At 46.1% G+C, this 21,918-nt stretch overlaps 1 protein-coding gene across 2 annotated transcripts in view; it reads left to right on the forward strand.

The window, feature by feature from the left end:
* The window catches only part of LOC124010444 (neuropilin-2-like), a 72,515-nt gene extending 52,412 nt beyond the window's left edge, over positions 1-20,103 (forward strand). Inside the window, exons 11-17 of one of the 2 annotated variants that reach the window (XM_046322870.1) lie at positions 4,512-4,592; positions 4,733-4,894; positions 10,017-10,282; positions 10,662-10,758; positions 12,056-12,088; positions 17,507-17,566; positions 17,692-20,103. In XM_046322870.1, the coding sequence (XP_046178826.1) occupies positions 4,512-4,592; positions 4,733-4,894; positions 10,017-10,282; positions 10,662-10,758; positions 12,056-12,088; positions 17,507-17,566; positions 17,692-18,008 (1,016 nt within the window). In that variant the 3' untranslated portion in view covers positions 18,009-20,103. The other variant, XM_046322871.1, reaches the window with a different exon arrangement.
* Positions 20,104-21,918: the final 1,815 nt, after the last annotated feature.

The following is a 21,918-nucleotide window of genomic DNA, read 5'->3' on the forward strand; positions in this document are numbered from 1 at the left end:
CTCTTTCTGCCTTCTTTCAAGATCAACTTCGGAGGTTTCTCTTAGGCTTTGTTTTACAGTCTTCAAGGACATATTGGGCTCTATTTGAACCTTTTACTGCAGTGGGCTAAATTAGGGTCACACAGAGTGCTTCTCTGTAATCTTAAACAAATCTACTTTGAAACAAAAGTATACACCTCACAAAAAAGTTGGACATATTTTGGGGCAGATTTTTTCAAATCATGTCTATTATGAATTTATGACAAATATTAATGACATTCTGGGTTTTGATGAATTAATAAATTGGTCAACACATTTCATGGCTTAATACTGCATGCTGTTGCCTCAGGTTGCGTTGTCATCGACTACAATTAGGCTGGTGGCACGGAGTATTATTTTTCAGAGGCTCCAGTAATGAGTAATAGCACAGTAAAAAAAAAAACAGCTGGTGTTTGCTCAATATGTTTGGAGTGTTGACAGTCATAATTGTTGTAATTGGCGTCAATGAATAAAGGCCTTTACGCATCGCACTTCAAATAAATAGTAATACTAGGCTCCTGTGAAATGTCTTGTATGTGTGAGGCACGTTCTCAACAAACCACATGTAGCCTGGGCCTACCGCTGGAATAATGCAAACGCATGACGACTAAGAGTGAAACATTTCAGGGGCGGCAGGTAGCCTAGCGGTTAAAACGTTGGGCCATTAACAGAAAGGTTGCTGAATCAAATCCCACGAGCTGACAATGTTATTCTGCCCCTGAACAAGGCAGTTAACTGTCCACACAGGCTATATGCCCATTATTTTAGCCAGCTCCTGTTATTATGTTGGATGTGCGTAAAAACCCCTCCACGCAGGCTACATGCCCAACATGGAAAGATAGATTATGTAAAGGTTATATTATATATAGGTTCTTGTAACAATAGGTTGTTTTCTGTTTAGTTTGATTAAAAAACAAGCCCTTAGAGGCTAACCTTACCCTACTATAACGAAAGCTGTTTCAACAGCAATGTGTCTGGTGTCTTTCTTATCCTGGCCATGCATTAGCCAAAAAGGCTATCGATAAAAGGTTTCCAAATGTTTATTTTTTATTTTTGTTATTGAACCTTTATTTAACTAGGCAAGTCAGTTAAGAATAAAATCTTATTCACAATGTCGGCCTACATTGCTATTTCGTTGTAGTAGGGTAAGGGTAGCCTACACGGGCTTGTTTTTTAATCAAACTAAACAGAAAACAAGCAATTGTTACAGGAACTTTCGGATTATATAATCTAGTTTTCCATGTTGGGCATGTAGCCTGCGTGGAGGGGTTTTTACGCGCATCCAAAACAATAACAGGAGCTGGCTAAAATCATGTACAATAGTACATAGATAGAAAGGGGATGTCTGCTCACTGTTTTTGCTGCTCCCAAACTTGATGTTTTAATAAAGCTTTGTTGATTTAAGATTGATTTCAAAGTGAGCGAATGGATTGAGCAGGACAAAACAAATGCATTGGGCAGGACTAAAATAAAAACCTGCCTTCATTGACTGCAGGGTTTTTATGCTATGCTTGGTTTTTAATAATAATACAAATAAATGGGGGAAGAAAAAAAAACATTTTTGTGTCTATCTTTTGATCTCTTCTTGTTCCATGTGCATATGGGTACTGTACGTCATGGCTGGAAAGGCTGCACTTCTGCTGTCTTATTGCTAAAACCAGTTTCTGGTTGGTCTTAAATATCCTCACGAGCGCTGCCTGAAATTGGCACTTTGGCGCACGTTTTTAAGGACACAGCTAAAATATTAACACCCCTCCCACCTCAGCACAAGCAACCTCAAAAAACAGGTAAATTACCAATCCAGGGTTTGAAAATAGAAGAGCGCCGGCTTTAACAGGTCGAATTTGCAAAGGAACGTGCGTTTGACAATTGCGCTGGTTTAATGTGTGGGCGGGCGGGTGTGTGTTTGTGAGTTTTACAGAGGCTCTTTACATAATTGACATTTTTTCTTGCTCAAATTTTGTTGAGTCAGATTGTTCAGCGAGAGCTATGGCTGTTTTCCAGAAGAGAAGGAGCGGAGTAGGGGGGGGGGGGGGGGGTCGAGAACAGTGAGCAAAGGGAAGGGGTGGAGCGCTGTTCACTGTATTCTCTGAAACATGACAGTTCCCCTGGTGCCGTTTGTAATCAAGCGTCTCAGTGTAGGACTTCTGATTTCGGATCGGTTTTGCGTTTTTAGATCACAGCAGATAACATAACATAGATAAGAGGGCTGAGTCGATCCTAAAAAAAACAGTCTTCCTACTATAAGACACTTGATACTGTACATATGAGCCCGGTAACCCCTGTATTTAGCCTCGCTATTGTTATTTTACTTATGATGTTTAATTATTTGTTACTTATATAAATATATATTTTTTACTTAACACTTTTTTCTTATAAAACCTCTTAAAGCATTGTTGGTTAAGGGCTTGTAAGTAAGCATTTCACTGTAAGGTCTACAGCTGTTGTATTCGGTGCATGTGACAAATCACAGGGGCTGTTCCTGCACGAGGGCCCCTCTCCCTGCATGAGGAGGCCTTCTGATGCATGAGGGGACGCTCTACCTGAATAAGGAGTCCTTCTCCTGAATGAGGGGATCCTCTCCCTGCACGTCTAGTCCTTCTCCTGCTTCTGCTGCACGAGGAGGTCTTCTGCGCAAGGAGAAAGGAACAGTGATACTGTATAAAGGCCGGCCTCTCGACGCAGCTCTGTAGCTGTGTCCTCACACATGTCAAGGAGTGGAGAGCCCTCGGGGAGAGGCAGGCAGGTCATAGCTCCTCGTCTCCCTCCCGGTACCCCTGACACCTCTGTCATACACGCAGACACAGACAGACACGCACACACCCCTGTCACACCCCACAAAGGTCAATCTGTTTCCACTGTGACAAGGCCTGACCTTTGAAAGCACGGAGATGCAACGGCTTGTACGAATGGCTTGCGCTAAAGGGGGATAAAATAACAGGATACACGGTCCTCGGATGTGAAAAAGGTTAGGGAGGAGTAGGGGGTTAACGTATTTCCGGTGGGGTCCCCATAGCTCCTTGGTGATTAAAATCTGATCGGCCAACTAATTGCCTCAGTAAAGGGTGTGACATTAACGTTAGGCTAATGTCACGCAGTCAGAGACCTCAACAGCTGGGCACTATTCTTTCATGTAGCACTATTTTAGCTGTGTTTTTCCACAGCGCCAGACGTCCGGCTGTGTACGTTTCATTCATTTCATCCGTTTCATTTTTTCCTCACAAGCAGTTGTGTCACGGTAAAATGTCAAAGGATCAATCAACTATGGTGTCCATATTAGGACAGCCTCAGTCCCAGCAGGACTCGTTTCAATCTGTCCTAATATGGACAACTTAATCAACTTCCCTCCATGTTTGTTGTCGTCTGTGTTTCTCAAACGCCCGCTCAACGCTAACGGTGCTAGCCATGCCCAGGAAGCATCATCACACTGATGTAGCTATTATCTAGCAGCTATGTCTTTGGACTGCAGATGCATCCGGATTCTGCACTAGCAGTCTTGCTTTCCAGATGTTCGAGTTTGGTGTGTCTCTCCAGTCATTGCACGCTCCTAAATGACATCTTGGGGAAAGTATGAATGCTTGGGGGGGAAAAAAATGTTTTTGCCATCTTGGATACAGATTTTTACATAGAAATGATCAGAAAGCACAAGTATACTCTGAGGCAGTGGTTCCCAAACTTTTGGAACGGAGCCTGGAACAGAGTTTCCACAAATTCCCATGATGCGATATATGGGGCCATGGGTGTATGATAATATGATTAGGACCTTGGTTAGATTGTGGTTAGAATGCAGAGATGACCCAAACCTTTCCGTCTGTCATTGCATAACGGAGCCAGGGTTGTCCCATCTGGTCCCAATAGCATGGCCACTTATCGCCGATAACATTCCTAATGCAGTCTGTAGACCATGTGCTGCTGGAAGGAGTGTGTGTGTGTGCACTCGCACTCGCATGCATCCGTGTGTGTACGCGCTAGCTCGTGTGTGTGTGTGTGTGCATCCATTCGAGGGTGAACTAGCTAGGCCCATTCATCCCCCATGGAGACTGGTGTCTGGCCTGTCCTGACAGGGCCCCAGCCACTGGTCTGACTGGGCTGTGGATGGAGGTGGAGACGGTCGAGGGAGGGAGATGTCTGAGCTAACAGACCCATGGAGGGAGGGAGATGTCGGGGCTAAGAGACACAACATGACTGGGCTATCACCGCCTGGCTCAGCCTGTCACCTCGTCTGGGAGGGGGAGGGAGGGAGGGAAGGAGCATTGGAGATGACCTCAGACTCTCATTTAGGTGTGTGGAGTAAGCACTAGTCTGTGAGAAGCAGTCTGTGAGAAGCAGAGATTCTGTGAGAAGCAGAGATTGAGAAATTGTATTCATGGGCAAACTGTTGATTAGTCAGAAAGCTGTGGTCACATTCACAATACGATGTTGTTTCATTGAGTATGTTTCATTTTGAGCATCTTGGATGTAACTGACAACACTTATGTGTTGTGCCTCCATAGAAACCAGCACGCTGGCTGACACAGCCACGCCGACTTTGTCTGGTCCAATGGAGAGTAGCACTGCCCAGCGGTCGGGCAGAGGTGAGTGTCTGTAAGCATACTGTGTGGAAATGTTGCAAACTTTATGTTTGTATAATATTGTCGAATGTTTGATGGTTGATGTCTCTCTCTCTCTCTCTCTCTCTGTCTTTCTCTGTCCCTCTCCCACCCTTTCTCTCCAGGAGCTAGCTCCTCCCCTCCATCAATGGGTGGTGTGTGTGACCTTGAGCAGGGTCTGTGTGGCTGGACTCACGACCTCAGCGCCCCTCTCCATTGGTCCCTCCACAGCAGCTCCAAAGCCCCAGCCCAGGGCCCCAGCCTGGATCTCGCTCTGCCCCCCAGCGGTGAGTCTCCCTGAGCATAGCACAGCTAGCTTCCCCCCATAAGTCAGGGTTGGCAATGGTGGTTCACAACAACCATGTTCAGAAGGCAAGAAAGAGGTTAGATCGCCACTTGGGGCTAATTTAGCTTGATATACAGTGAAGTACTTGTTTGGTGTTCGTAAACATGTGGAGGTAAAAAAACACTGTTTGAGCCTCAGCCGATGCTGATTTTGTGACTTATAAACACAAACAACCACACAGACCTACACACACACGCACACACTTGTAACGTGTAACTCATCCACTCTGCTCTCTGTGACTGCGCTACAACTCTGTGACGCTAACAGATTGTTCCGGGAGCGTTCTGGCCAGGAAAAAGCTAAGAACCAGTAGCACTTATTAACTACAGAGGCAAGAGATTCTAGAGGGAAGAAAACAGGAAAACCATATTCCCAGCCGTGCATTCCTGCCCCTCGATTACCTTGCAGGCAAATCTCAGGCTCCCTATGTAGCCTTCCATGTACTTAGAGCAATTACGAAGTCCCCTTTATACATACCCCCAGATCAAAAAAGAGTGAAGCTTTTGGCATATTAATTAAAGATATGAGCAGTTTGGAGTTGTTCTTTGAGGTTTTCTTACACTGACCGTGCTATAAATGGCATCCTATTCCCTATATAGTTCACTACTTTTGACCAGGTCCCTATGAGCCGGTCCTATGGGTACTGGTCAAAAGCAGTGCACTATAATAGGGAACAGGGGGCCATTTCGGACTCTGGCAAATGAGGGTTAAAGGGATTGTTATCCTGACCTTGTTTTAAAATTCATTGGTTTTGATATATTTCGAATGGGGGCCCATGAAATATTTAACAAGCTGCAGCTGTGAAGAATTAAAAGGGGGAGTCTCAGGACCTGCTCGCGCTCAAAGTGGTTCGGAATCTCTGATGTCACCTGGGCTTTAGATCGGGGAATCCCTGGGTATGTAGGACGAGGATTGTAGCCAAATCACCCAATCGCATCGCATCATTCTGTTAGTGGTTAGCCTAAGAGAGAGGTTCTCTCTCTCTCTCTGTCTCTCGGTCTCTCTCTCTCTCGGTCTCTCTCTCTCTCTCTCTCTCTCTCTCTCTCTCTCTCTCTCTCTCTCTCTCTCTCTCTCTCTCTCTCTCTCTCATTCTCCCTTTCTCTCTCTATCTCCATCTCACTGTCCCACGCTCCCCCCTCTTTCTCTCTCTCCCTCCCCCTCTCTCTCTCCCTCCCTTCCTTTATCTCTCTCGTGACCCAGAAAACTCAGACCCAGTAACCTCTTGATCTCTCTCTCTCTCTAAAATGTGAAAACATAACAGCCGGAGAACTAGTGGCGAAGCATATCAACGCGTGGTGCCTGCGGCGTCCATAACGAGGCCTGTGTTTGTAGATTGAGATCTCTTTGTCTTCGCTCGCTGCAGGAGACTGCTGAGAAAATGGATTAATAATGCTGTTGCATCATATCACGTGAACGCGCCCCTCTCGATTATGAGCTGTCTGCTGAACAAGCTGCGGAACAATGGGGGGAGCGTTCAGAGACGCCGGGTTCACCCGAGGTGTAGGGAGAGGGGGACTCTGCGAACGCATTAAGATCAGTTTGATAAAGTGGGGATGTTTTCTGTGTGGTGAAGACCCACACATACACACGCGCAGACGTACGGACGCATGCACACCCTCGCGCACACACACTCATACACACAGTCACACACCCATGCAGTCACACACTCGCGCACACGCACACACTCACACACAGATAAACACACAGCGATAGACAGTGCTGTATGGTGCTACATGGGAGGGCTCCTTACAAGCACACACACACTGATGTGGCACACACACTAGAGAGCAGAGGGGGGCTGTCATCGTGACCGACTATTAGGGTGGCTACACACACATGCACATACTGCACAGTAGAATACACTCTTGAATGTACTCAAGCTTTCTCTCCCTCTCATATACAATACAAACTTCAGTCGTCTCCCAGATTTAAGTTAGGTACAAATTGTAGAGTGTACATTTCCTTGATAAAGTGTTAAATTCATTACAAATGAGTTATCTGCATTTGCATTATGGATGCTGATTGCTGTCCTTCTACAGGTGGTCTAAACGTTTAATACAATCAAATAAATTATTTAGTTCCCTCCACGACGACACATGATTTTTCGACGTACATGTAGCTACAGTAACCACCATAACATGGACACAAAAGAGCCATGCTGGATTTAGTTTGCAAACAATCAAACATTTATTTTTCTATTAAAAATAGTCAAGCTTGTGGTTCTATGGCTTCTTATGCTGTGATCCACACATCAAGGTCTCTGTGATGGACTGAGTCTTTTGGTTGTGACTCTGACCCTCCATTTTTAGGAAAAAATTACCCTTAAGAGTCTCTCACATTTACATCCTCCTCCTCTTGGGGTCATAGACCTGGTGAGTGCTGCTGCTCCTCATGTCACCACCATCTCTCATAGTGAAGGCTGCTGATTGGTTGTTGGAGAATGCTGTCTGGCTCGTGGCATTCTGGCTAGTGCATAATTGTTTAGTGGTTGTCTGGCTCGATGGCCAAAATGTAGCGGCTGCTGATTGGCTGGGCCAGACTGTTGTCTTGGTAGTGGCTGCTGATTGGCTGGGCCAGACTGTTGTCATGGTAGCGGCTGCTGATTGGTTGGGCCAGACTGTTGTCTTGGTAATGGCTGCTGATTGGCTGGGCCAGACTGTTGTCTTGGTAGCGGCTGCTGATTGGCTGGGCCAGACTGTTGTCTTGGTAGTGGCTTCTGATTGGCTGGGCCAGACTGTTGTCTTGGTAGCGGCTGCTGATTGGCTGGGCCAGACTGTTGTCTTGGTAGCTGCTGCTGATTGGCTGGGCCAGACTGCTGTCTTGGTAGTGGCTGCTGATTGGCTGGGCCAGACTGTTGTCTTGGTAATGGCTGCTGATTGGCTGGGCCAGACTGTTGCCTGCCAAGTGGCTACTGATTGGCTGTTGTCTTTCACCTCCACAACAACATCGACATCCATTGGCTCCACATATTGATGACAATGCACTTGATTGTTGTTGTTGATCTGGGGCCCCTCTTTCCAGTCCATAAAATTGTCCTGGTCTTGTCCATAGCTGGAGTTTAGCTGGAAGGTGGCAGGGGCTGAGTTGGGCTGGAACTGACGTGCAAGTGGGGTATTCAAAAATTGACTTTGCCATTGTCCCTGCAATGAATCAATCAATAAATCATATTGTACTTATAAAGGCCTTTTTACATCAGCATTTGTCACAACGTGTTTTAGAGTAACCCACCCTAGGCCCAGGGCTCTGGTCAAAAGTATTTCACTAGCTATATAGGGAATACGTTGCCATTTCAGACTACTCACTATAATCTAGGCCAAACAAACCTGGTTCAGGTCCTGGTAGGTAGCCACTCCAGGCGCTGGAGATCCTCCAGTCATCTGTGTGATCAGCCATGAGGCGAGAACGTCGTTAGGAACCATCCTCAACACTTTCCAGATCAACTGGTCCAAAAGGAAGGGATGGAACTGGCTCAGATATTGGAGATAGTCCATTATTGAAAGAGCTTGGAGTAATTCTATAATTTGTAATTGTTCAGAGCAGATAGCAATGTGATAGGAAATGCTTTCAAGTGCCTAAATGATTTGGTTGACCTCTAGAACGTTGCTTCACAGGTGTTCGGATGACGTCACAAGTGCATCACAATCGAGGTCAATGACTATGACCTGCACGTGTTCTCAAGTTCTTTGAATTCTATTGTCTAGCTTGAACCAAAAAGCAACGAGGGCCATTCCTTAATAAAAATGTGTTTTCTATGAAATAAATAAAATAAATGTTCTCTATGAAGCTGTTGAAATGTAATCACCAAACAATTTGTAGATGGAGCTATAGATACAAGGACTGAAAGTCCATGGGGTCAAAATGATCATTTTAATCATATTTTGAAGATAGACATTGTTTTCAATTTACACCTGTTGCCTGAGTACAGGAGACATGACATATACTATATGGTCCTTCTGTAGCTCAGTTGGTAGAGCATGGCGCTTGTAACGCCAGGGTAGTGGGTTCGATCCCCGGGTCCACCCATACGTAGAATGTATGCACACATGACTGTAAATCGCTTTGGATAAAAGAGTCTGCTAAATGGCATATATTATTATTATTATATATAGTACATATTTCCATGTCAGTTTTTAATATATAACAGTTTATACATGAACATTCACCTGGAATATGGTGATGCTAATATCCATAACTTCATTGTACCTAGTGCCTCTTGGACAATATTCCCTCCCTCTCTCTCTCACTCACTCACTCACTCACTCACTCACTCACTCACTCACTCACTCACTCACTCACTCACTCACACACACACACACACACACACACACACATTTTTATCTGTAGTTCCGTCACCTAACTGCTCTAACACACACTGCGATAAAGCACATGTGATCCTGTCAGGAATGTGTTGATACTGGTCCTGTAGCCCACTTAACTCTACACACACACACACACACACACACACCCTGTCAGGTTCAATCCCACAAAGGATTCCAAAGTCCACATCCAATTGACTAACTAAACATCCTCTTCTATAAACAACTGTCTGTGTTTAAACCAATGCTATTATGTAATGGGTCTACCTGAATACCAATGGGAATGGCTCCCTTGGGTTGGCTGTGAATGCATCACCTTCCCTTAGCGCTTGACTCTCCCACTGACCCTATTCTTCTGTTAGGCGTGTTTTGGTATGTATCACATCCCTGTGCTATTGGAAGTCTGACCTTGTAGTTGTGGTATTGCGTGGTTTTATTCTTGTGTGTGCAGATGCGTTGATGTGCACACGTGTGTGTGTGTGTGTGTGTGTGTGTGTGTGTGTGTGTGTGTGTGTGTGTGTGTGTGTGTGTGTGTGTGTGTGTGTGTGTGTGTGTGTGTGTGTGTGTGTGTGTGTGTGTGTGTGTGTGTGTGTGTGTGTGTGTGTGTGTGTGTGTGTGTGTGTGTGTGTGTGTGTGTGTGCCTATGTGTATGTATTGCCCATATGTGTGTATACATACTGTGTTCCCCTCACTGCATCATCTCAAGTCTCTAAACCCACCACTGCATTGTCTCCCTGCCCTACACAGACCTGAATAGCTACCTGTACATCGAAGCCAACCCCAAGACGGAGCGGCAGCGAGCCAGAATCCTAAGCCCCATGGTGGGACCCGACACGGGGCCTCTCTGCCTGCTCTTCTCCTACCAGCTGTGGGGAGAGGCCCAGGGCACCCTGCGCATCCTTCTCCGCGATGCCCATCACAAGGAGACCCTTCTCTGGGCACTCCGCGGCGACCAGGGCCCCGTTTGGAAGGAGGGTCGCACCATCCTGCCCCGATCCCCTAAAGAGTTCCAGGTATTCGGGCGTCAGCATGCTCCCATCTCCCTTCCAGAAAAATGTTCTGTTGGAGTTAGCTGGAGAAGAGTTAGCTGGAGGAGAGTTAGCTGGAAAAGAGTTAACTGGAGAAACAAGTAGAAGTATATTACTAGTGGTTATGTGTTGCAGTGGTCCATATTCATGGTTATCGACTCCATGTATAAGATGTATCCCTGCATCTACATGTAGGTAATTTGCTTCTTCCTCCTCCTTTCCCTAATCTTCCTCCTCCTCATTCCCTTACTCTTCCTCCTCCTCCTTCCCCTATTCTTCCTCCTCCTCCTTCCCTTAATCTTCCTCCTCCTCCTTCCCCTACTCTTCCTCCTCCTCCTTCCCATACTCTTCCTCCTCCTCTCAGGTGGTTATGGAAGGCTTCTTTGACCACGGAACCAAGGGCCATATCATGATCGACAACATCCACATGAGTTCTGGTACACCTTTGGAGGAGTGCACACGTAAGTCTGCAGATTATACAAACATGTGTACACACATACATACATGTGTATACACACACCTGACCCTCCAGCACCCCAGTTATTTTCCTCCATCATCCCACCACCACACCACTCAACTTCTGTTCCCCCCTCTCTCTCTCTCTCTCATTCCTTCTCTACCTCTGTCTCCTCCTCCTCCTCCTCCTCTCCTCCCTTGGGGTCCCCGACCTGTCACTCCAGTTGTGCTTTAAACACCCCACACACACACAAACACAAACACGCACCCCAAGTTCCCTCATCAGAATCTCGGGGATAGACTGACTGGTACTTCTGAAAGCTGGGGCGAAGAGATGAAAGGAGAGAGAATGAACGAAAGAGTGGAGTGTTATTCCTCTGCCAGAAAAAGAAAGGAAGAATAGAAAGTAGGCCATAAATGCCCCGTGGGCCCCCGCGATGCTAATCTATGTTTCGTTAGATTTCTTCTTCTCCTCTCGTATCTGTAAACAGAGTTTTCCAGAGCCGTCAAAGCAATAGATCCGGCACAGGTGTGTTTGTGTGCGTGTGTGTGTGCTGGGCTTTTTAATCTAGCCAGAGCAGGGGGGGTTTAGGAGTAGGTCTTAAACAGATCACAGACAGACTGTGGGTTCTGAGCCAAAAACCTGCCATCATCGAGTCTGACTTCATAGAGTTGGGCTGTGGGGGTGGGGTGGTTTGGGTTAGTGAGTGTGCGTGTGTACGGTAGTGTGGTTGTGAGACGAAAGATGAAAACCCGTCCCCCCTCTGTCAACCGGTAGGAAGTGCCTCTCCCCCTCTCTACCCATTTTCTCCTTATTCCTCATTCCCAAGGCATGCTGGGAGTGCTCTTATCAACCAGCGCAGTCGAGTTTGTTCACAGCACATTGGTGTTACCGCCAAAAAGGCTCCACTTCCCAAGTCACCCCTCTCGCAGGCCCCAATTCTTTTTGTTGCCATTCCAAGTCAATCAGACTGAACGTTGTGTGTGCAGTCAGCCAGCCAGACAGCAGCCTTCCCCAGCTCAACTGGACTCCACAGCTTTGAATGACTCAAACTTCACACAGTCGCCCTCCAAGTCTCCCAACTCACAATAACACACTCTTTGACATTGCATTCTACCCCAAGAACATACATACCTACAGGCTCTTTCATTCTATTTCTTTTGACTTGCAGTACTGAGAAAGTTGTCAATAGGCTATAGAGTGATATCAGTGCCAAAATAATCTGAATTAAATTTGTTTAAATGTTGGTTTGGCTGTCTTTCCTAGCTATTGTTAAAAACAGTCTTGTTTCTCTCTTTCAGAACCCTTTGCTGCCTTCCCTCCCGACATGACAGGTGAGTTTGCGTCCCTTTAGCCGTGTAATGATGTCACTTCCTGTGCAAATGTTTCCGCTTCCTGCTCGCTGCGCTGCACTGTACAGCTTTGGCTAATGGGAGCTTTGCTTGATGGCACCCATGTGACAAGCCCAGTCCAATCAAAAGAAATGGGCGTGCAAGAGCTGTGTTCGCCACTTGATTAATGCTGCCTTGGTGACAAACGATTCCCAAAATCATCATCAGCATCCAGACATCATCAAATGACATCAGAGCCCACTGAATCCGGCAGTATCCAGTTTATTGCAGAGAAATTCATACTATTGCTTTGACATCCATGGTTTTAAAAGAACTGTCTGCCTCAGTAGTAATATTGGGAGAGCTTTAGGGGATTGGTGTTATTGCTTGATATAGCGTTTTTGGCTGCTGATTCCAATAAGATAAGAGCTTGGGAATGTGTGTGTGTGATGTGTGCACTTTCTTCCTCCACCGTGACGCACGCAAACACACACACAGACACACACAGACTCATACACACATGCACGCACGCACGCACACCCACACAGACACACAAAAAAGCACACACACAAAAACTCACACATACACACTTCCCAGTGAAACGTAATCAAATAGAGTGACTCAGCTGCGACGCCGGTGTCTCTCTCATCCTCTCAGCTCTGTCTAATGAGCGTGTGCATAGTGCAGTGGCAGGTACACGCGCCATTTCCCTCTAATTATGTGACATGGTCGAATACTCAGGGTGGCTTCAACTCTACACCGTACATGGAGTCTCTCAGCTGTCTCTCACTTTCTCTCTTTATCTCTCTCTTTTCTCTCTCTCTCTCTCTCTCTCTCTCTCTCTCTCTCTCTCTCTCTCTCTCTCTCTCTCTCTCTCTCTCTCTCTCTCTCTCTCTCTCTCTCTCTCTCTCTCTCTCTCTCTCTCTCTCTCTCTCTCTCTCTCTCTCTGGCCCTTAAACTGCTGCTTTTGGTCCATTTTCCTAGATGAGACCTAAGAGTGCTTGGAAACTGTTGTCGGCGTCTGATTTCACAGACCTGTATGCATAGGAAGACGTTGTTAGGGCGATTGCGCAAAAAATGTGAGAGGGGTTCATAGGATTGAAGTGGAGGATCTGTGTTAGTAGAGGAGGGTCTCCACTGAGATACTTCTTGTCTCGAAGAGGAAAGAACTGACCAAGAGAGCAACAAAAAGAAAGACTAGGACAGAACAGCAATGTGTCTTCCAAATAAACCCATTTGAATCTGCCCAACATATTCCATCACTGTCTCCAAATTAAAGAGAGAACAATCCAGAACATTCCTATGTAGGCTCCATGGGGTCTTGTGATTGGTCAGCGGAGCACTGGGATTTCCTGTACCAACAGGAAGTAGTGACTCCTCATTGGGAACAAAAAATATTTGACTTCATCAGCGTAGTCACGTAACGTTGCATCAGTGACTTTTTGTGTCTTGATCCAACCAAGGTTTCAATCATAAATCAACCACTGGGGTTGAAACCTCTTTGGTTTGATTTCTTTCAAACTGAATTGATGTTTGTTGTCAAGTTAATTAGGTATCAATTCAAATTGTTCAGATGTATCTGTCCAGTAGGTCTCTGTGTGTGTGTACATCTCTGTGTGTGTGTGTGTGTGTGTGTGTTTGTGTGCGTGCGTGCGTCCGTTCTGTTACAGCTAATTATCACACCCTTTGTTTCACACCCAAGTTATTACATGAGAGCTTTATTCATTGGAGCATTGGATCAATTCAATCCCACAGACTAATTTAAAATCTGTAGCTATACTCTACTGCTCTTAGTGTGAAAATCACCTCTCTCACCATCGACTGCAACCCAAGCTTCAACCCTGAGATCAAAAAAAAAACCCTGATGCATTTGATTTGTTTTAGCCATTATCTGTGATGAATAACTTTTTCCCCGTTTGAGCTGGCATGCTTGTGCATGCCCATGTGCTCGTACGCCTGCTGTTCATGTGATGGAAATCCACAGGGGAGAAAACCCCCCACAAAAAACAAAGCGGTCAATTGGATGTGCTTAGCTTGCCTCCTCTCTACTCCTCCCCCCCCCCGAGCCAACATATTCCTTATCTCTCCACCAGGGGGAGGTGTTCCTGGCGGGAGTGACCCCACAGTAGACACGTTGGCGCTGCCACTCATACCCACCCTCTGGTACTACCTCGTGGCCGCCGGGGGTGCCCTGATACTCCTGGCAGTGTCCATCTTGGTACGGGCGCTCTGTTGCCATCGACGAAGGCTGGCAGCGAAGAAGAGCCAGCTCTCTGTGTCCTACCACAGCCAATCCCAGTACTTTCAGTACTCCCAGTGCTCAGCCAGTAACCCGGTGACGGCCGCTCCAGGGACGGAGCCCGTGCTCACCGTGAGGCTAGACAACCACGGCCACCAAACATATGCCCTCTGCTGAAAGGAAGAGGTGGGGCTTACAGCTAAGCACCTCCCCTTTTGATGGCATGGATCATGGATGATGCAACGGGGGACAAGGATCGGAGTGGTATTGACAGTCACATTTTCTGTTGGGTCCTGCTTTCATCAGCAGCGGATGTTATTGTTCACAGACTAACTCTTCGAACACTATTTCTATCATTTGAATCTGTCTACGGACTATGGACGTAGTTTTGGCCACTGTTTTTCTGGGGGAGTTGGTCGTTGACATTTCACACTTCAAGCTGGGGTGATGTGATTCAGAGAGAGATGAAGCGATCTATGTGAGTGGCTCGTTTCAAACCCAACCTCCAGCCTTGCAGGACTATTGGTTCAAGTTCTGTTTCCTACCCCCTGGGGTTTCCTGAAATCACACCAGCACAGACACACTCAGTGTGGGCTAACCTCCCGGCCCTGTGTGGGTGCAGTAGTTCAGCCATGCGAAACCTCCAGCGCTGTCAGACCACAAACAGACAAGCGAGAGACACTGTCTTGCTGACAGCTCCGCTGGGACACTCCGAGAAGAGAGAAGAGCGAGAGGAGGGGGAATGTTACAGACTGAGACGATGGATGTGCCTACAGGAGAAGCTTCATTGTAAAGATGGTGCTTCAGGACAGGCTGCTAAGATGTCAGTGTTACAATTACTGAAGGAGATGTTAAATAGATACACTGTAACGATACACTGTTTATTATGAGTGGGCCGGGTTATTGGGTGTTCCAGTGTAAGACTAAAAGCATGTTTGAATATGAAGTTGAGCATTTTTGTGTCTCCCTTATTGACCTGAGGAATCAATCTCATTCACGCAGCTCAAGAATAATATTTTATAGTAGACCCACACCGGAAACCCCGCATCAAGCTTTTGATTGAATATGTCCCCTCAGTCAGTCTGTGAGCAGAGTCCCTGTCTTTATAATATCATTATCATCATCATCATCATCACCTGTGATCAATGCTCATTCCCACATTGTTTGTGTTCTATCTTGGAAAGTCCTCAATGGGGTCACCCATGTGAAAACATGTGTCTGGTAAGACATGATGCTGGTAAGACATGATGCTGGTAAGACATGATGCTGGTAAGACATGTGGCTGGTAAGACATGTGGCTGGTAAGCCCCACATCCAACTCTATGCAATACTCTCAAACAGCTGTAAGACGTTTTTTTTTCCTGTTGCGTGTGCTCTTAGTTGAGAATGCACCAAAACATCATGGAAACCAGGGACAAACTGCAAACGATGCTTCCCTATAACTTAAGATGGAGGCTGGCGGGATGCATCCCTCATTAGAACATTGGGGGCATAAACAAAATGGCAAAGAATGTAATGGTATAACAACTGGTGGCCAAGAAAATTGGAAATATGTTTCAAATGGGACCAGGCCCAATTATGATTATAGTTAGCACATATTTAAGTTGGTTGGTTTGTTAGTGGTTATGTAGAGCTCTGTGAATCAGATGGCCCTTAAAGGGGAAGTTCACACAAATTACAAAACAGTGGCCATGTAAACAAAGCCGAAGCATGGATTCTATAGACTGCTTTCAGGGGAATATATATTTTTTTTAATTGAGTAGTTTGGTTGAACTATCCATTATTGTACATCCTGAGCTAGTTTAGTTCAATACCTGCCCATTCAGCCCATTCAGCCCATTTAACCACCAAATATGTCAAAGGTGTTTTCCGACCTCAAAAGTAGTCTATGAGATGAGTCCACGTCCCATAGATGCGTAGATCCAGCTATATGCCTCAACCTCGAATGAGTGGAAAAGATAAACATCAAATCAGCAAATGATGGTGCTTCCATTTTGCAACCGGTGGCCTGGGATGTGAACTTATCGCAACGTAAGACCAATTCCCAGGTCTGAAAGCATCTGACAAACTTGGAGTTTGGAATGAACTGTCCCTTTAAGTAGGACAACCGTGTTTTGGGTTAGAGTCTTCCCATAGAGTTGGGTGAATGTGTATGGCAATCAGGCTTTACACTTTTCTCAGAGTTAAGATGAGTTTTTTTGGCATCCACTCACAATGTGCTTTTAAATCAACTGGGGGTTGGGCACCCCACTCTGTCCATCTCACCGTAGGTCCGCTCCAAGCTCTTAATATCTCTAATTAGGTAATGGAGCGATAACATTTATTTAGGCTGTGGTAAGCACTTTTCTCTTTTCCCATCTCCTGTACACACAGACACAATCTCTCATGCAAACACACACACACACCCACATGCAGTCTCTCTCACACATGCGCACATGCACCACCCACACACACACACACACCAGCAGCCAACAGCAGTTGCCCCTGGAGACCATATTAATGATTCTCGTTGAGGGCTCCAGTTAAGGTGTTCCTGCCAAGCACTTACTCTCACCCCTGTCCACATGCCAAGTGTTGCGCACACACCTCTCGAGATGAAAATCAACCTGAAGTTAAAGTGGCCTTTTCAAAAACGGCGTCGGGTTGAATTTTGGGGCGTTGAACGGAGGGCTCGGCTTATGCACTCCTAAGCACCACTCTCAGTGCTGATACTCATTGGTATCTCATGATGATCGCACCACATCACAACGCAGTGGGTGGAAGCCAGGAGGGAACTGTGTTTGATTGTCTTGTTGTCTGTTTAGCGCTCAATGCATAATCTATTTGTATGATGATGATGATGATGATGATAAAACTGTTTGCTGATACTTTACTTGGGCTTTGCACCTCTTTGTGAGCTATGTCGAAAGTGTGATTTGAAATAGTTAAATGAATGTGAATATAGTATGGTCTGTGGTAATAAAGTGATATTTTTCTACATTGTGGTATGTGTCTGTATGCCATTGGACTTTAGCAGCCCCAACACATATTATAGTAATTCATTACTGGCATTAGTAATTACAGTGAAGGAAGATTTGACATAGACAGCTTACATTATTACATGAAACCAAAATGTACTGTGTGGATGCTTGGCATTGTACATACTTTGTACAATTGTGCTGTTGTATCTTCTTCTCTCATAGATAAGAGACCAGAGTTTGGAGACAGCAGACTTTTTAATGGCAGGGACCAGTTAGATGGAGGTAAGTGCTTCCATCAACTACTATGTATTTCATGTGTCCATTACTGCAATAGGTTTTTCCAAATAGTTTCTAATAAGCATCTCTCTCTCTCTCTGTCTCTCTCTCTCTCTCTCTCTCTCGTCCAGGCTGGGCGTTCCCCGAGGAGTTGAGTTCCGCGGCCCCGTCCTCCGAGCCACTGGAGACGCGCGTCTCCTCCTCGGCAGACAAGGACAACTCGTGGCTGTACACGCTGGACCCCATCCTGGTCACCATCATCGTTATGAGCTCCCTGGGCGTGCTGCTGGGCGCTGTGTGCGCCGGCATGCTGCTCTACTGCACGTGCTCCTACAGTGGCCTGTCATCGCGTAGTTCTACCACGCTGGAGAACTACAACTTTGAGCTGTACGACGGTCTCAAGCACAAGGTGAAGCTCAACCAGCAGCGCTGCTGCACCGAGGCATGAGTGGAAAGAGTAGAGAGGGGAGAGGGGTAGAGGAATGTAGAGAGGCGGCCATTTTGAGGAGATTATTTTCTCCTTTGTTTTCTCTCCTTTGCTTGGACCGTGAATTTCCTTTCTGAGCTGAAGGACTACACCTGCCAGATGGAAGGACATTTTGGGGAAAATACACTTTTTTTTAGACTGATCTTGAGACCCCTCCACCCTGCTTCAATCAAAGTGGTGCAGTCCAGGGTGGGGTTTTCTGGACCAAAACCAATGAGGGAAGGACCGGGTAATTCCCAAAGTGGTCCCTATAGCGGACTGTTCCATTGCCAGGGGAGTTCAAATATCAACACATATCAATACCTACTACCCCCCCCCCCCCCCAAATTCCATATAAATACATCATAGTTTTCTAGGCCTAGTTTTTAAACTGGAAAGATGTTATGCTAAACTCCTTGACACAGGAAACGCCTTAGACAGGTGTTCATGCAGTGCTTAGATAGTATTTCTCTATCACGTGGACACAGTGGCCTAGAACCTAGTGAAGTGAATTCTTTATGAAGTGTTTTCGTTGAGTTAGACTCTTGCGTCTCTGTAACACATCAGCCTCAGTTCTCCACCCCATTTTCTGACAGGTCTGGGGTATTTTTAGATTAATCACCATCTTTGGTGTGTCTTTTTGTTATTTGTTCAATTCTTCTCTGTTTTCTTTCTCGTTTTGGCCCTTTGCCAGCCTGTGAATGCTGATAAAGAAAGGAGAGAATGGGGTGAGAAGGGGGGGGGGGGGGGTCTAATCATGTTCTCTTCTAAACGTGTTCAGTTTGAAGATAGAAAGCAAGGGAGTTTGTTAGATTTAGTTTCAGGCTGTTGTTGCCGGTGGGTTTGTATCGAAAAGAAGGTTGACAGTCGTGTTTACAGTAAACTGTGGCTAGGTGAAGTAAAAGGTTAAGGTGGAGATGGTTTTGGGCAGTGCAACCTATGGATTGCTGGGAAATCCAGGCAGAGACTGAATAGCCATCTACAAATGAGAACTGATGAAGAGAGAAGAAGGAAACAAAATGATGAATCAATGGAGCACAAAGTCCTAAATCAACCTCTCTGGGGATAATGGACTCTGTGTGTTGGATCAGGAACGAATCGACGATAAAACACAAAGTGGGATACAAAAAAAAAGATATATATATTCTAGATCGTTACTTGACAGTGGACACACATCTGAGCTTTAAGTCAGCGATTGACAGAGGAAACACCAATGGAAGGACACCATTTCCTCAGAGTGGACCAATGTGGTCTTGGTGTCATGGTTCTTCACTTGTGCTCGCCTCGTTTGATGTTTGTTGCTCTTTTTTTTCACACTTTGACGTTGTCACGGTGAGGCTGGCGTGTTAACAGGAAACAGGTTTATGGGGAGAGGTAAATCAGGAGGATTTAAACACACATCTGCTCCCTCTGGACTCTCTAGCCTTGTGAAGGAGGAGTGGGAAAGAGAACAGTAAATCTTTCCACTGTACCTCAGACTTCTCACTTTCACACACACTGATCACAAACACACATGCATACACAGCGTGCACATGCTAGCGCACACACACACCGAAGAAAGAGTATCCTGGTCATTCTGATGCAATGCTGGGCATGTATAGGGCTGTGTGCGTCTGGATGCACTGAAGTGGACCCAGGCTTGTGCTGACCGAGAGGCCCAGGTTGTTGGGGGAGGGGTCACTGGGCCGTGAGGTAGAGTCTATCCCCTTCTCCCTTCCACCCTCCACCCCACCAACCCACATTCCCTCTCCTATCCCAGAGGCTCCCATCACTGGACCCCACTGACTCTTCCAAGTGCCTTGGAGCTTCTGTGATCCAGCTTGCCTTTGTAGCCCATATCAGATTACAGATACAGAACAGTAGCCCAATCTGTCTGGGCGGGAGGGGCTAAAACACACCTCCCCGGGCAAGAATGAGTCAAACTCACCCCTCTGGGCAAGAGACCTCACGAGGACGACCTTGACACTGGTCAGACCTAATTGTTGCTTGGGGGCTTTGTACAGAAATGTTCTTTTTATGATTGTTATTAATATTGTTATTCTGATTATTTAATAAAGGATTTATACCATACAGAGAACGTTGGTGGTCATCGCTGGATGTGCTCATTTGTCTTGCTTTGTGTGAGTTTCAGACGGGTTGTTAGTATGAGGACACTGAGGTAACCTCGGCTTATACACACACACACGCACACACAGTACATTGTATCGTCCATAGCCATGTACACACTTGTACACTCTAACAAACCAAACTCGCTCACAGGCACATTTCTATTCACACACTGTACACCGTTTGTATTCACAAACTCTCTGTATAGGTCACACACACAGGCTTTCAAACACAAACATGAAAACAGACATGCATACACACAGTGTCAGCCAGCCATAGTTTTCCTCTCATCTCTCCATGGCCTCCCATTAGCCCAGACCTCTAGTCGCCCTTGTTCAGGAGCTCCAACATCAAAGCTTTGAAGTGCCCAGCATCTCTCTCACACACACACACAATAACACACAAAGCACACACACACATATGATTACTCTGCTTCCTCCATTTACATGGCTCCCCATCTCCTACACATGGTTTTGTTTGGCCATGTCAGCCCTCATACCTAAACACTAACACAACCAGAAGGTATGGCCTGTAACATATCCGTGACTGCAAGGATTTCTTTGGCTGGCATTAGTAAGAGGGAGGAAATGGATACAGTCATAATATGAATAGGCCGTATATTGAATTTAAAGGGAAGGTTTAATGAAATTTTGTAATTCGCTAAACTATCCCTTGAAGGGGGAAATTTGCCTCACAACAGACCAAAATGGTAATTGTCTCATAACTTTTCATATCCCTCACAATGGATTGACAACATTCACTGTTAGCTACTTCCTGGGATCCGTGGCTCAGCTTAGAGTTAGTTGGCTCTTTACTGAGGGCGTAATACCCACTGCTCCACAACCAGTGATTCAGAGCCTCGACACATGTTGTTACCCAGTCAAAGTGGGTGCGCGGCTGTTAGCACGCTCTGCGGTGCAACATAACAGCCCAATTATGGTCCCTAAACGCAACACCCGAACCAACAGAGGAGCACACCACCATCTGTTAGCTAGCGAGCAAGTGTGATTGATCCCAGCAGAAACGAGCTAGCACACCAGACACAAACCATGACCGAACCGTCAACAAGAAACTACCAAAGAAGACTGATTGTCGTTGTTCTGTGCAGGGGGGGGCTAGGTTCTTAAGACTCAAATTATAAAAATATAAAAAATTATGTTTTTTCCCTTTTCTCTGTGAGTTGGAAATGGAATACTCCACATGAGCTCAGAGAGACGTCTCGCTTCTAACGTTGCACCCGGCCAGACCAGCCTTCAAAGCATCTGTAAACTGATAGGGCCAGATTAAGAGCGGCAGCGCCAGTGGACGCACAGCTCATTACTCATACTGTAATCACAGTGTCTGTGTGAGGGTTACAGTGGTTGCTCCACTAAAAGTTTTGCGATTATGCTGCGGGACTTTGTAGGTCCAATCATTTATTTGTATCTTGATTACATGTAGAGAGGAGAGTGTTGTGTGGTGTGATTGGGTGTTGCTGTATATTTTGTTGGTTGTTGGTGTATTTGTTGAATGTAGGTTAGTTGGTTTGAGTGGATTTTCTCTGTGACTGAATCGACAAATGAGAGATAGACCTATTGACAGTCTGGGCGAGTTGGATCTGATCGAGATGGAGTGACAGTCCATTCTCCCCATCAGTGATTAACAGGAGCGGACCCCAGAGAAGCACCAAGAGACTGACCCAGTATTCCTTTCAGCAGTATCCAGACCCCTCACATCACCCCCCCCCCCCCCCCCACACACACACTCCTTCTCCCTTCCACTGAGCAGCCCCCCCTGTCTCACAAGG

This window comes from Oncorhynchus gorbuscha, linkage group LG23 (genome assembly GCF_021184085.1).
Source record: "Oncorhynchus gorbuscha isolate QuinsamMale2020 ecotype Even-year linkage group LG23, OgorEven_v1.0, whole genome shotgun sequence".
In the NCBI taxonomy this organism is placed as follows: Eukaryota; Metazoa; Chordata; class Actinopteri; order Salmoniformes; family Salmonidae; genus Oncorhynchus; species Oncorhynchus gorbuscha.